The sequence below is a fragment of the Pelobates fuscus genome, chromosome 6 (genome assembly GCF_036172605.1).
Source record: "Pelobates fuscus isolate aPelFus1 chromosome 6, aPelFus1.pri, whole genome shotgun sequence".
Taxonomy (NCBI): Eukaryota; Metazoa; Chordata; class Amphibia; order Anura; family Pelobatidae; genus Pelobates; species Pelobates fuscus.
Window position 1 is genome coordinate 189,037,195 of NC_086322.1, and position 14,769 is coordinate 189,051,963.

Sequence of the window (14,769 nt, forward strand, 5' to 3'; positions counted from 1 at the left end):
ATATCAGCGTTAATGTAGATAGAGCCTTATCTTTCACAATGATTTTTTTTGTGAAAAACCATCTGCACCAGTGGTTTGTTTTCAGCTCTTCATGTTTTACTGCATCAAGATCTTTATACCCATGTATTGGGGGTGTGCGCACTCATCACATTTCATATACTTTTAGCGCTCCATTCAATAATTACAAGATTATATCTTGTTAATTGTTTTGGTCTACTTACAACACTGTTTACCATTTTGATACCCTTGTAACTTTAAATCTTGACAAACATATTAGTGAGTTTACCATGGAGTTTTTTTTTTGTGTTTCTTTTTTGGAAGCTATATATTTGGATTAAAAATGCAGACAATGTGGTGGACGTCAGGTGCAAGTATCATTAAAAATAAAGAAATGTTTGTTATCTGTTGTGTATTAAAGAAAAATAAAGTTTTATAGCTCTACATTTGCAGTAAGTGTTGGTACAGTGCTGTAAAAAATTGATCTGTTTGAAAGGCATTGCATAAACATTGTGGAATAATAAACGTTGTTCTTGGCAGCAATTATTTTAATACCAAGCATAAAAATGACAGTACTTAAAATAGCATCTTAATCAGTAGCCTAGGGGGAAGACATAGCAATTACCAAATAAAATCTGAGACACAATTACAAAATTTGAAATACTTTTTAGTTGGTAAATGGGAATCTGTTGAAAATTGACAAGGCAGCTACAAATTTTAGGTGTAAAAAAAAAAAAAGTTTCAACTTCAGTAATTGGCCTAATATTTGCAAACCACCCACTTCAGTATTGCTTTATTTAAAAACAGGCAATAGGTTGTACAAATGAGAACATTACATTAGTAACATCAGTTTTATTGGTGGAAAAAGAAAAGGGGGGGGGGGGGGGATGGAGAGAATATTTTGAAGTGACATCATTACGTACTACGGCTACAGTTTTAACGGTTTTTCTATGTATGATTACGTGTATCTCCAATGCAAATATACAACCTTTTAGAGTGTGTGGACAAAAAAAATGTAAGTAAAAACACCACATTCTCTGAAATGACCAAAATAGTCAAGTTTTTTTTTTTTTTTTTAATTTTCACAAATATATCATTTGGTTTAAAATATTTAAAACTCTGATCAATCAGACCACACAGTAACTTATTAAATTCTACTTACAACAAATAAAACGGCTCTGTATCCTCTTTCATGTCAGTTTAATGATTCTTCAAAATAATTATATAACGGCATAGAATGGGTCACCATTAACTAACTGTACTTTACAGCAATATACACCTGAGGCACTCCAGGAAAAAAAATATTATCTTTGCAAATCCAGGGGCACCCATGATGCCATATTAAAACATACTTTTGGGCACAGAAAGAGGAAAAACCAACAGCATAGTGTTTACTGTGCTCCATTCAAAAAGATTTTCCCAACAGAGTTTTTACAAGTAGAAAACAGTGACTCATCTAAACTCAAAATACTATAAGCTGAAGCTTGGTTCAGTATGTTTTCTCCAACATATCATGAAGCAGAATATGCCACGAAAACCCTAAATTTAGAAGATAGTCTTCTTCACATTGACATATTGTATAGTTTAATCAGAAAGTCTGTCCTGCAATTCAACAAATATTCTAGATCCAGGTGTTGAATAGTGTGAATTGGTGTGAGCATGGACATGCTTGACCATTTTTTCAAAGGTACAGGAGATAATGCAGCACTGCAGATTACAGAACCAACAATGTCATACCAGTTTCTAAAAAAAAAAAAAAAAATAACCTAAAAGAACAAAAACAAAAACGTTTTGATAGGGTAAATGACATCTGCACATTTTCATGACTAGACATCTCTAGCTATAAGCTCTTCTGCAATGAACAGTTGAAGGCACCAATATAATATAGACGAGGTGAGCAAATAGGCATAATTCACTGAAGGAGAAGAAACTAAAGAGACAGTTTTGTTATTGAGGACATAGTTACCAAATAAATGTAACTGTCCATTAAAGCAAAGGTGCACTGCAAGCACCATAAAGCACAGCATAGCAGTGGGAATTACTCTAGAAAATGACCATAATATTTACTAATACTTTAAGTTTTCTAGTTCTTCTTGTTGAAGTTTTGCAGCTATATCTTTGCTTATGCTCAGGTTTTCAGGAAAATAGAAACCTTGACCTTTTGTTAACTAGCTAACTCTGTGGTACTTTCTGTCCAGTACAGTGACGTTCGGTTAATCCTTAGTACCTCTCTATGGTATTTTATGCCTTATAGGCAGAACTAAATATAAAAACACCAGCTCACCATATTGCAGGAAGAGAGCACAGAAGCAGTTATAGTTTGCATAACATCGGCAAGAAGAAAATGCAAAATACAAATATGGCCATTATATTAAGAATAGACAAATGAAAAAAAGGAAAACATTATTCCCACTTTTAAATGTACCATTTAAAATTCTGCAAACTATGAATTGGCATAAGATTTTTTTTTTCATTTCAGAATACTGGGCTGCACAAAAAAAAGTAAACTAAGGGACAGAGAGCACTTTTGAAAACTTTTGGTAAAGGTTTATCCTGCATTAAAATATTGGCGATGGAGGCAACTTGTGTGTTTTGCTTTACAAGGAGGTGAAGGCAAAAGACAGAAGTTTAAAGATGCAAAAGGAGAAGAACAATGGATAAAAACTAAAAAGTGTCATGATATGGATGAGCCGTAAACCTTTTGTAAAAGAAGAAAAAACTCGATATTTTTTTTAAAGAGCTGTTTCTTTCAGGTTTTTAACACGTTTCAAGTAGAAATCAAGTTGAACACAATGTTTTCTCTGTCATCATACAGACAGGGATGTGATATGTGACAATATCCCACTTCTCCAGGTATCTTTCTTGTTAATGCAGGGGGAAAAAATAAATAAAAATAATGTGATGCAAAGCAGGAGAAAGATCATTCAGATGTGCCAGCTAAGCCTGATGAAAGTATCTAACACATAAAATGGGGGCGTCCATTATCTTCCAGTCTCCTAGTAAGTATCTCACACCCAGTTTCCGTAACTAAAAGGGTGTGCTCAAACTGTGCAGAGCGCTTTCCATCTCTCGTTACTGCAGTCCAGCCATCTGGCCATGTCTCGTCTTGCCATCCTCCTAATGAATGGAAGAAGAAAAAAGTAATTAATTCACAAAGAGAACTGCAAAAAATTCAATTTCTACACAGGCACACTGATGGTCCATAAAAATCATAAGATTGCCCAATCTTTAGTCTGACATGTCATAGCAGGTAGAATTTTTTCAGAAGTACAATGTAATATAGAACCCTGGTGTAGTATTACATTATTAACCCCTTAAGTACTGAGCCAAATGTACACGTTTTGATCAAAATAAAATGTAAACAAAACTTGGAATTTGACTATATGTCTGTTCAACCGTAATTCACCTCTTTCATATTAAGTGCACCCCCACTTATTGTATATCATTTTATTCAGGGGAAACTGGGCTTTCATTTAACATCAAATATTTAGCTATGAAACATAATTTAATATGAATAAATTAAGAAATTTTGTTATTTTTTTAGTTCTGCGTGACATTTTAACTGTGATTGTAAATGTCATTATACTGTTTGATTTTACTGCAATAAAATACACATATTTGTATTCATCGATGTCTCATGTGTACAACAGTACCCCTATGTACAGGTTTTATGGTGTTTTGGGAAGTTACAGGGTCAAATATAGCATGTTACATTTTTCAGTTTTTTCACGTTGAAATTCGCCAGACTGGTTACGTTGCCTTTGAGACCGTATGGTAGCCCAGGAATGAGAATTACCCCCATTATGGCATACCATTTGCAATAGAAGACAACCCATTGTATTGCAAATGGGTTATTGTCCAGTGTTTTTTAGTAGCCGCTTAGTCACAAACACTGGCCAAAGTTAGAGTTGTGTGTGAAAAATGCAAAAAACTAATCTGAATGCCAATTTTGGGCAGTGTTTGTGACTAAGTGGCTACTAAAAAATACTGGACATACTCCATTTGCAATACCTTGGGTTGTCTACTTTTGCAAATGGTATGCCATCATGGGGGTAATTCTCATTCCTGGGCTACCATACGGTCTCAAAGGCAACGTAACCAAACTGGTGAATTTCAATGGGAAAAAACTGCAACACAAGCCTTATATTTGACTCTGTAACTTTTGAAAACACAATAAAACCTGTACATGAGGGGTACTGTTATACTCAGGAGACTTCGCTGAACACAACTATTAGTGTACTATTAGTACTGTAAAACGTATCACAACAATTATATGGTCAGTGTTAAAATGCAAAAAAAAAACATAACTTTCACTGATGATATCCTTGATGCAATACATTTTACTGTTTTGAAACACTAATATTTGTGTTCAGCGAAGTCTCGCGAGTAAAACAGTACCCCCCATGTACAGATTTTATGGTGTCTTGGAATGTTACAGGGTTAAATATAGCTCTAGCAAATTAAATTCTCTGGACTTTCTGCCTGGGTTATCAGGCAGGTCCCGCAAATTGTTATTAATAAAATGACTTAATTATGTAAAAATATGACATAAATATATACCTAGAATAAGAAGGAAAAAAATATATATATTATATCTCTAATTTTTAAAAAATATTTTTTATTTATATATACATATATATTTATGTATATACATTTACATATTTCTTTCTATATCAAAATACAGTTAGAACAAAATTACACATATATATTTTTTAATTATGTATTTGTTACTTTTTTTTAATTTTTAATGTATTTATATATTTATTTCTTTTCTAATTTATTTCAGGCAGCAGGGGGGACTACCTGTCATTCCATGCACTCCCCCTGCTGGCACTGCTATGGACGGCTATTCCGTCCATGTGATTGTGAGGTCCTCGCAAGGCGTTGACGTGCTAGGTCACCCGCCGGCATTTAGAGCTGGGTCTCCAAGGACGGCATAACACACCCGCTGTCCTTCAGGAGTTAAACTAAATGATTTCACCCAAATCTATTCTCCAATCCCACTGCCCACGTAATAAGGTAAAAGCATGCTTTCATTTTATTATTACACTCTTTGCATTTGTTACAAGTGGGAACATTGTAGTTCGTGTTTTCCTTTTACTGGCTACTATTTTATTTTTGACCATACCCCCAGCGATATCCTTAATTTCGTATACAGACTTCAGATTGCTCTGCAGCATGTTGCAGGTTTGCATAAACCCAAGAACAATGAATTGTGTTTTCAACTCTGGTTATTGAAAACCCAAGCCAAGTGAAGTAGAGCAATGCAAAAAAAAATAATAGGTAAGGTATTTTGTAAACTGGTAAGCTACAGTTTTTCTCTACTGAAGTTATAATATGCACTCTTGAAACCCAAACTGAGCCTGTCGTTACAATTAATTTACAATAATTTGTGTTTGGATATAGATGCAGCTGAAAATCAAGCAATGAATGGCAGAATGTTCCCTCATGCATACACAGATAACCAAACAAAAAATGCACACATCATAAAAAAATTAGAGTAGCCAACAGATATCTAGACAGGTTGCACTGCTTACCTTCACAGATCATTGGTTCGATTGTAAACACATGGCCTGGTTTAATTACACCAACAGCCTTGTTTTCTAAAAGAGAAAAGTAAAGAAAATACCTCAGAGTACTACAAATACATATAAATACATTTTTTTTGTAAAAATCACCTTTTCTTTTTAATGTTGTGAATAGCATTATAAAACATTTTTGTAATACCATAACAGTTAAACAAACCACCTAACATTTTTAATCCTGCATGCGTCCTGCATTGCATAATGTATATTGGTGTCTATCCCTGTATCTTATTAAGCTATTCATTATAGCAAAAAAAAAAAAAAAAAAAAATTATGTTGCTATACTTCTGCATTTTGCATAAACTGGCATGGGATGGGAAAAAAAAAAAAAAAAATCCCCAAATGACCCATGAAAATTTGTAAATCAAAAAAAGTTATTCACTAAAGTGAGGCTTGTCTCAAATTCAAAGTGAATTTTAAATTTAAAGCCAAAATAGCCAAATTGGAAACATTCTCAAAGTCATCTATGCTACAATTTTAGCTAAAATAAACAAACCCCTTCACAATGTTAGGAAGTGTCATTATATCCCAACTATAATAGGCTTTAATGCTTTTTTACTTCCCCGAACACAGACGAACGCACCAGAGCAGGAAATCCCTCTAATCTATGCTCGAGGGTATTTCTAAACTCATTACAAAATAGAGAAACTACTTAGCACAGGTGTTATTGGCGGTTGCGTAACAGATTTTGGGGGTCAAAGTTAGAAAAGGTGTGTTTTTAAAAAACATTTTTTTGTTTAGAAAATTATATATATGATATGATGAAAATAATGGTATCTTTAGAAATACCATTTAATTGCAAGAAAAACGGTATATAATGTGTGTAAGAGGAAAATTACAGCTAAACACAAACGGTAAGAAAATTTAAAAAGGGTCTGGTCACCAAGTGGTTTAAGACCAGGAACAAGAGTGCTGGGATCGTGGAAATATATATATATATATATATATATATATATATATATAATAATCGTCATTCTAAGTGTATTTTTATATTAATTTGATATATAGGGGGTGCAGGATTTTTATGTGTAGGGGGGTGCAGGGTTGTTATATGAAGGGCGTGGGTTCTTTTTTACATTTGTGGGTGTTTTTTAAATTTTAAAGAGGGGGGTACCAAACACAGGGTCCACCCCAGGTGCCAGATGCTCTAGGTACGCCCCTGTTACTATAAACACATTTTTTTTGTTTTGTTTGTACTCTTCTTGTACATTTGATGTATGCATCTTCATATACAATTTTGTCTTGGATGTATTCAATATAAAAGTACTGCATATATTGATGTAAAAATATAAAACCATTAATAAAAAAACATTTGAAAAGAATGAATTACCAAGTGTTATTCTGAAAATGGCCATTAGATGGTAGCATCATACGACCACTGTGTTAAATAGTAAAACCCATTTCGATTTTAATCATTTTACATTAGCAGTGGGTTACCATATTACTATGGTTGGTCGTGGGTTAAGATTTGGTTAGATATAGGGATAAGAGTAGGGTTTGGTCAAGGTAATGCTTGGTATGGGTTAATTCGAGTTCATGGGTAAAGAGAGTGTAGAGTTGATATTAAAGGGACACTATAGTCACCTGAACAACTTTAGCTTAATGAAGCAGTTTTGGTGTATAGAACATGCCCCTGCAGCCTCACTGCTCAATCCTCTGCCACTTAGGAGTTAAATCCCTTTGTTTATGAACCCTAGTCACACCTCCCAGCATGTGATTTGCACAGCCTTCCATAAACACTTCCTGTAAAGAGAGCCCTATTTAGGCTTTCTTTATTGCAAGTTCTGTTTAATTAAGATTTTCTTATCCCCTGCTGTTAATAGCTTGCTAGACCCTGCAAGAGCCTCCTGTATGTGGTTAAAGTTCAATTAAGAGATTGAGATACAATTATTTAAGGTAAATTACATCTGTTTGAAAGTGAAACCAGTTTTTTTTTCCTTGCAGGCTCTGTCAATCATAGCCAGGGGAGGTGTGGCTAGGGCTGCATAAACAGAAACAAAGTGATTTAACTCCTAAATGACAGTGAATTGAGCAGTGAAATTGCAGGGGAATGATCTATACACTAAAACGGCTTTATTTAGCAAATGTAATTTAGGTGACTATAGTGTTCCTTTAAGGGTAATATTAGGGTAGGCATACAGTTAGAATTAGTGTGGATAAGGGTTATGGTTTGTACAAGGTTAGTGTTAACTATCAAACATTAATTTAGATCCTAAACATATTAGGCATTTAACAATCAGTACTGATATGTGAAACTATTTTGAGTTCTTGTTAATTAGATGCACTGGGTGTGTACAAATAAGTAGAAATGTGAAAACTTTTGGGTCTTTCCCACATTTTAGTCACATGTAATGTGTTCGGTATACATAAAGTATATAAAATGAAAGCCCTTTGTGTCCTTTAACAAACAATATATAATATGTATGGGGGTAATGAAGTAAAAACCCTTAAATAATGGTGGAACAAACCTATAGCTTTTTTTTATGGTTTCAGAATGTGGACAATTGCCTCTATCCTTAAGGGGTTAATGATAGCCAGTGATAGAGTGGGCCATCAATTATGCAGTAAGCAAAATTGCCAAAGTCCCCATTTCACACAAAAAAAAGTGCAGCTAACAGAAATTGGTTAACTATTTTTGGGTTTCAGTAACTAATTTGCACTTAGACTTTTATGATACCCATAACAATTATTTTGTCTCTCTTCCAACTGAAATAAGCATTTCTAAAAGGATGACATGTACACAGATATAATCTGAGTGTACTTTTATATCTAAAGCAATAATTGTATAATGGCTACAGTCTTTTTTTTTTTTTTGGAAGTATAAAAAACTCAACCCAACAATTTTTTTTAGAAACAATTCTTAGTCAGCAAAGCAACTACTTGCATTCAGTGATTGACTGAAGACTTTGACATGTGTATACTGCAGTCATCAACCTTTCCTGATCAGAAGGATAATTTGTTATCTCCTTCCCTCTTGTCATCAGCAAGTGAAACAAACAAATTTATAATGAGCTCAGATGACAGACTTGGTCCTTCAAGAACACTTTTGTTTGTGATCTAGAAAAACATGCAGGTTACTTTTAAACGGCATGTTTGTGGTCCATGACCTACTGCAAGGTTGAGTATCTTCCAAGGTCAGTTTGAGACATTTTGTGATATGGGAGAAGATAGTTTTCTCAGCACTGTGGAATATAGCATGATGTGGCCATATATACTCATATCATCAAACACAAGTTAGGTAGTTCCACTGATAAACATAAATGTCAAAGCCCTAACCCTAGCATTACATTTCATCAATACGATGGTAAGCTTTGTGCAGTTCCTACTTTCTTCACATTTCCTCTCATTGTCACTCAGGGACAGATGAGATTGAGTAACCCGTAACAAAGATCCCCCCTTCCCCCCCCTTTTAAAAGCGTAAATTTTCTAAGCTTTGAAACAAATGTACCCGATTGTTTTGTTCTTGAAACTCATCAGTGATAAGAGGCAGAAGACAGGCAACTAGGGACACTACTTTAGTGTTAAGCCATTTGATAATGATTAAACTGGTAAGATGGTGCCAGGGGATGAGATTAGGTGTTTGTACATGAAGTGCTTGTTTATAGCGTTAGATATACAAACCTGTATTCCTATAGTGCCACTGCCCAGCCCCATTTGCCATACATAATTAATAAAATGTCCAGAAACCTCATTGAGGAGGCATCACCTCACCTGCAATGGTCCGATCCAAGGCTCCTCATAAAAGGAAAATTAAGGACCTGGTGTGAATACATGGCGAATGCCACACATGAATTCAAGCTTCCTCATAGCAAAGCACTGTATTCAATGTGGGTTTTCACGTCATGTGACAAAGTTTTTGTTGTATTTAACCCTGCAATGTAAACATTGTAGTTTCCAAAAAAATAAAAAAATAAAAGGTTTACAATGGAGGATTAAAGGGACGAGGCCATACTTACTGCCGAGCCTGATGTACCTTGCGAATTGAGAATATTACAACTATATAAGAATGCATGGTGAGAAGGAAAACACTTTATGACAATGCTTTTATACTAAGCCTGTAAAACAGACAAATTGCTCTACTCGAGTATCTATTCCACTGTCAACAACATCCCTAATAACATGCATTGTACCATCTTTCCATATGTCCATTAAACATGCATTTAAAGATTAAGAATATTTAATTTAAAATGGTATACTCATCTTATGGCAAACTTACTGGCATAATGTGGCACATTGGGAGCTGTGTGGAAAAGTTTGTGTATACCATGTCCGCAGTAGCTTCGAACAACAGAAAATCCATTTGCTTGGGCATGTTTCTGAATAACGTTCCCCAGCTCTCGATATCGGACACCAGGTTTCACTGGGAAAGAGAGGGAGGGTTTGGGGGGAAAGACGGTTAATATAAAGTGTGTTAGTCTTGTATTCTACATTAAAAGGTAACAATTCAAGCAAGGATCAAACTTATTCGATAAGGTCAACCACATTTTATTTTATTCATGCTAAAGGGGCGGCTAGTCCTAAAAAAAAAAAAAAAGTCTCCACACAAAAAAAAGTATTTGCATTTAAAATGATTCAAAAGAGTAATTGTCTAGTGACATACTTATACAAAAGGTGGTGTGTGTGTGTAGGGGGGGGGAGTTATAGGCAAGTACCCTATTACATCATATGTATATTTTTAACTCCCACCAGCCAGAGCCAGTGTTTCACTGAAAATGATGAGTTGTGGTCCATGGCACATAAATTCCCAGCAGAGTAGCCTTTATTTTCCCCTTGGACCTCCAGACCAAGAGATGGCAGAGGCTGCACTGCGCTAGGTCTTTTTCTTTATCAGACAGTTATATTGCCTGTAAGCAGGGCAGCGGATGCTATGACACTGCGTGTGCATCTAACACACAGCCAAAGGAATTCTGTCCAAGGTGTCTATTGTGAGCATGGATTGTGTACTGACAGACACAAACGTTGCACAAAATGGATACTGCCTACTGGATAGACTGTATTCCAGCGAAGGAAGGTGGCTCTATGCACATGAAAAAAAAACAACTGCATGGACATGGTCTTGGCACCATAACCACCTCAATAGGACGAACTAGTTTAGAGCGACCCATTAATGTATTACTTTTTATGTATGCATATGTGTATTGCATCTCTTAAATGAATATGTGCTACAGTAGAGAGAACAAGAAACATTCATGATCTCAGTTTCATCTCATAAGCACAGCAGTATCAAGTATACACCGCTGCAATGTTTTAGCGAAGTTACAGGGTTAAATTAGAGTCATTTCATGATTTCCAGGTTGTAATATTAATTCTAGATCCAAGTATAAATTCAAATTACTCCATGAATGACTTATATTACATTAAACAGCCCAATCTATCTCACAACGTGTAATTTGAGATATCACCCACTTCTTATGAGGGTAGCACGGAAAGGCTATTTACATAGCTTTTTTTTTTTTATAATATGTTTACTGCCTATATAGGACACATGGCAATATAAATACAAGCAGAGATGAACGGACAAATACACAACAACAGGAGCTTCCAAAGAAATAATGTTGTATTTTACAATTTCTATTTTTATTCTCTGTCATTTTCTTTTTTGAAAATAATGATTTCCAGGAAGATACATTTGAGGTTTCTATTCTGTTTAAAATGACCAACTTCAAAGGAATCAGAAGCCAGAACAGCCCTCACCTTCATCAATAGCTTGCATTAAGCATTCATAGGTCGTCTGAACAAGTCTTTTGGCTCCTTCGTCCATATCACCAACATAAAAAGTTTCATTGAGGTCTCCATGGTACCCGTTGCGATAAACCGTAATATCCACTGAAAAAAAAACAAAATTATATATATATAAAAAAAAAAGGATAAGTAAATACCAAGTTAGTATTTTTGGTGTTTTTATTGTGATTAAAGGGATACAATAAAGATTTTAACCAAAACAGTAATACAAGCCTCCATAATACTATTTAAGTCTTATACAATCAGGATTTAGAGACATAGTGAGCAATAAATATGTCTTAGATGTAGGTTTTTCACTTGTATCTAAAATTGCAGCCTAAGACTAAGAGCAGAAGGAAGGGTAATAGCAAGCACTGTGCTGCATGATAAGATGTGCATTGTGGGATTATTTTTCTTACACTCCTAGAGGTGTTATAACACATATAATAAGAATAATTCCTAATACTCAGAATCGTAGTGAACTGAAACTTTAAATTGTTAAGTTCATGCAAAAATAGCAAATTCAGAAAAAGTTTTAAATTTTGATATAGGCACAGCTTAGCTATATTAGCATTAATGTTGAGTTATGAATTTCAATTTGCTACATTTCATATTTCAGAAAATAAACCCCCAAGACACCAAAACCAGTTATTAAATTAGTATCTGATATTACATTGCTAACATTTACCTGGAAGCAGTTTGCCAATCCTAGAAGGTAACTATTTGTAGAGAATTTTAAGAGACACTATAGTCACCAAAACAACTTTATCTTAATGAAGCAGTTTTGGTGTATAGATCATGCCCCTGAAGTCACACTGCTCAATTCTCTGCCACTTAGGAGTAAGACCACTTTTATTTTTGTCCATACAGCCCTAGCCACACCTCCCCTGGTTGTGACTCACACAGCCTGCATGAAAATCAGTTGTAACTTACTTTAAAAGTTGTTATCTCCTGCTCTGTAAAATGAACTTTAATCACATACAAGAGGCTCCTGTAGGGTCTAGCAAGCTATTAACAGTGCAGTAGATACAAAATTCTAAATTATTAACCAGAAAGTGCAATAAAGGAAGTGTAAGCATTAGAGGACTATTTACAGGAAGTGTTTAGGAAGGCTGTGCAAGTCACATGAAGGGAGGTGTGACTAGGGCTATGTAAACTAAGTGATTAACTTTGAAATAGCAGAGAACGGAGCAGTGAGACTGCAGGGGCATAATCTATACACCACAATGGCTTCATTAAGCTAAAGTTGTTTTGGTGACTTTAGTGTTCCTTTAACAGTTATCATGGGGTTGAAATGGTGATGTGTAGGTGGTGAAAATGTGGATTGTGTCATTTACAGCAGTTATGCAGATAATCGCAAAGATTGGGAGGGCAATGCAAGCAGACTAACAATAGTGTACATACCTATCCATTATGAGTGCTTCTGAAAGTGCTGTAAATTATGAGGGGAAAAAACCTCCATGGTCAGTCCAGATTTAATGATAGAGGTAAAACTACTTAGGGACTAAATAATATTTATAAATCCAGGGAGGTTGTGGCTGGCTTTTATACTGAGCAATGCAGTCATATTATATATATATATATATATATACATATATACACACATACACTCACTCACTATCTCTCTCTCTCTCTAAAAGAAAAATGAGAGTAAAAATGTAAATTTAACAATATCGCCAACTAGCCAGATCTCTTATCTAGATAATGGATGTAAAAACATTGCAGTGTTTGTGGAAACTGTATAAGAAGTGTTTCCTGCCTAAGAAGAAAAACCCAAATGCCCAACTAAAAATTAAAGGGACACTATAGTCTACATATAAAAGCAAGAAAGACAGGTCCCCCAGCCTTCTTTCTTGCTTTTATATGAACTTTCATTTAATAAAACTAATTTTCGAGGCTTTAATATAATAAAAACTTACCTCCGTTCCAGCGCCGAGCTCCCAGCCATGCCGCGCCCCCTTTTTCGTCAAAATGACAAAATCGCGGGGCTCAGACGCTTCTCTCAGAAAAGCGTAATCGCGATCTGGTGCGCATGCGCGGCTTCGCGCTGCACCAATCGCATTCTTCATAGAGGGGCATTGGATGCCGCCCTATGAATGAACTCAGCGCCTCTACCGCGCATGTGCGCGGAATGCGCATTTGCAAGCTGAGCTGTCTGACTGACCGCTCAGCTCGCTTTCTATACCCGCCCCCTCCTCAACAAAACTGTGTGTTTGCATAGAAACACTATATATAGAGATCTCTCTATATATAGTGTTTCTATGCAAACACACAAGTAGTACAAAATTAAAGACATACACACACTCTCTCTCCATCCCAATCGATATCCATCCACTCCCATCATCCATATCCATCCATCCCCTCCCATCATCCATATCCATATCCATCCCCTCCCATCATCCATATCCATCCCCAAATCCATCCACTCCCATCATCCCCATCCATCCCCAAATCCATCCATTCCCATCCTCAAATCCATCCATTCCCATCATCCATATCCATCCCCAGCCATCCACTCCCATCATCCATAGCCATCCCCAAATCCATACACTCCCATCATTCATAGCCATCCACTCCCATCATCCAAAGTCATCCCCAAATCCATCCCTACCCACTCACCCTCAGTCACCCACCCACACTCACTAAATAAGTTTACTTACAGTTTGAATCCTCCCCTCCTCCTCTTCGGTCTTCAGCCTGTCAGCTCATGCCACTCCCACGCAGTGCTGACAGCCTCAGCACACAAAGTGCGCTCACAGTGCTCTGTGTGCTTATAGCACGTCTGAAGTATTCACCCATGCGTGAATACGTCAGACGTGAATGAGGCCCTTTTAGGGCTTCTGAACTCTGAAGTCCCTCTGGTGGCCGTCTGACTGCAACTAGGGGTGTTCCAAGCTTCCAATGTAAACATTTACAAGAAAAAGGCTGCAGGGAGCTGTAGCACTCACCTGAACAACCTCATTAAGCTGAAGTTGTTCAGGTGACTATAGTGTCCCTTAAAGCAGAGTAAAAGTAACTTTCAGGCAGGCAATAATTGCAAATGTAAGATCTTCATAAATGCTTGTTTTGCACACATTTTGGGCAAAAACTTGACAGGGCATGTTTTCAAAAGCAAATATCCTACTATGCAGTTGAGGTTTCAGGATAATAGGGAAAGGCCATTACAAAGCTAGTTCTTAGCCTTTTTTGTCTGGACAACAATACCTTTTTATATCTTTCTGGAAAAAACAGGGTTATTTACCAATTCAAGAACTGCTGGGAATTCACAAAGTAAATGCAAGTGTAAAACATGTAGCAAACAGTTGATTTGCAATGTGGCAATGCATTCCAGAGGATTCACAGTTTAGTAAGTAATCCCAATTACAAGGCTCAAGATTTCCCCCTACTAATGGTCACTAGCCATTGGTCAGTACAAGTAATACATGCCATGGGTACAAATTTTACATGCAATGGACCCTCACTGCCT

At 36.0% G+C, this 14,769-nt stretch overlaps 1 protein-coding gene across 1 annotated transcript in view; it reads right to left on the minus strand.

Moving 5' to 3' along the window:
- Positions 1 to 762: 762 nt before the first annotated feature.
- Positions 763 to 14,769, minus strand: part of METAP1 (methionyl aminopeptidase 1) — a 51,987-nt gene continuing 37,980 nt past the window's right edge. Inside the window, exons 8-11 of the mRNA XM_063458605.1 lie at positions 11,277 to 11,408; positions 9,799 to 9,942; positions 5,535 to 5,600; positions 763 to 3,114 (exon numbers count right to left, since the gene is read on the minus strand). Of these exons, the coding sequence (XP_063314675.1) occupies positions 2,954 to 3,114; positions 5,535 to 5,600; positions 9,799 to 9,942; positions 11,277 to 11,408 (503 nt within the window). The 3' untranslated portion in view covers positions 763 to 2,953. The remainder of the gene's footprint in view (positions 3,115 to 5,534; positions 5,601 to 9,798; positions 9,943 to 11,276; positions 11,409 to 14,769) is intronic.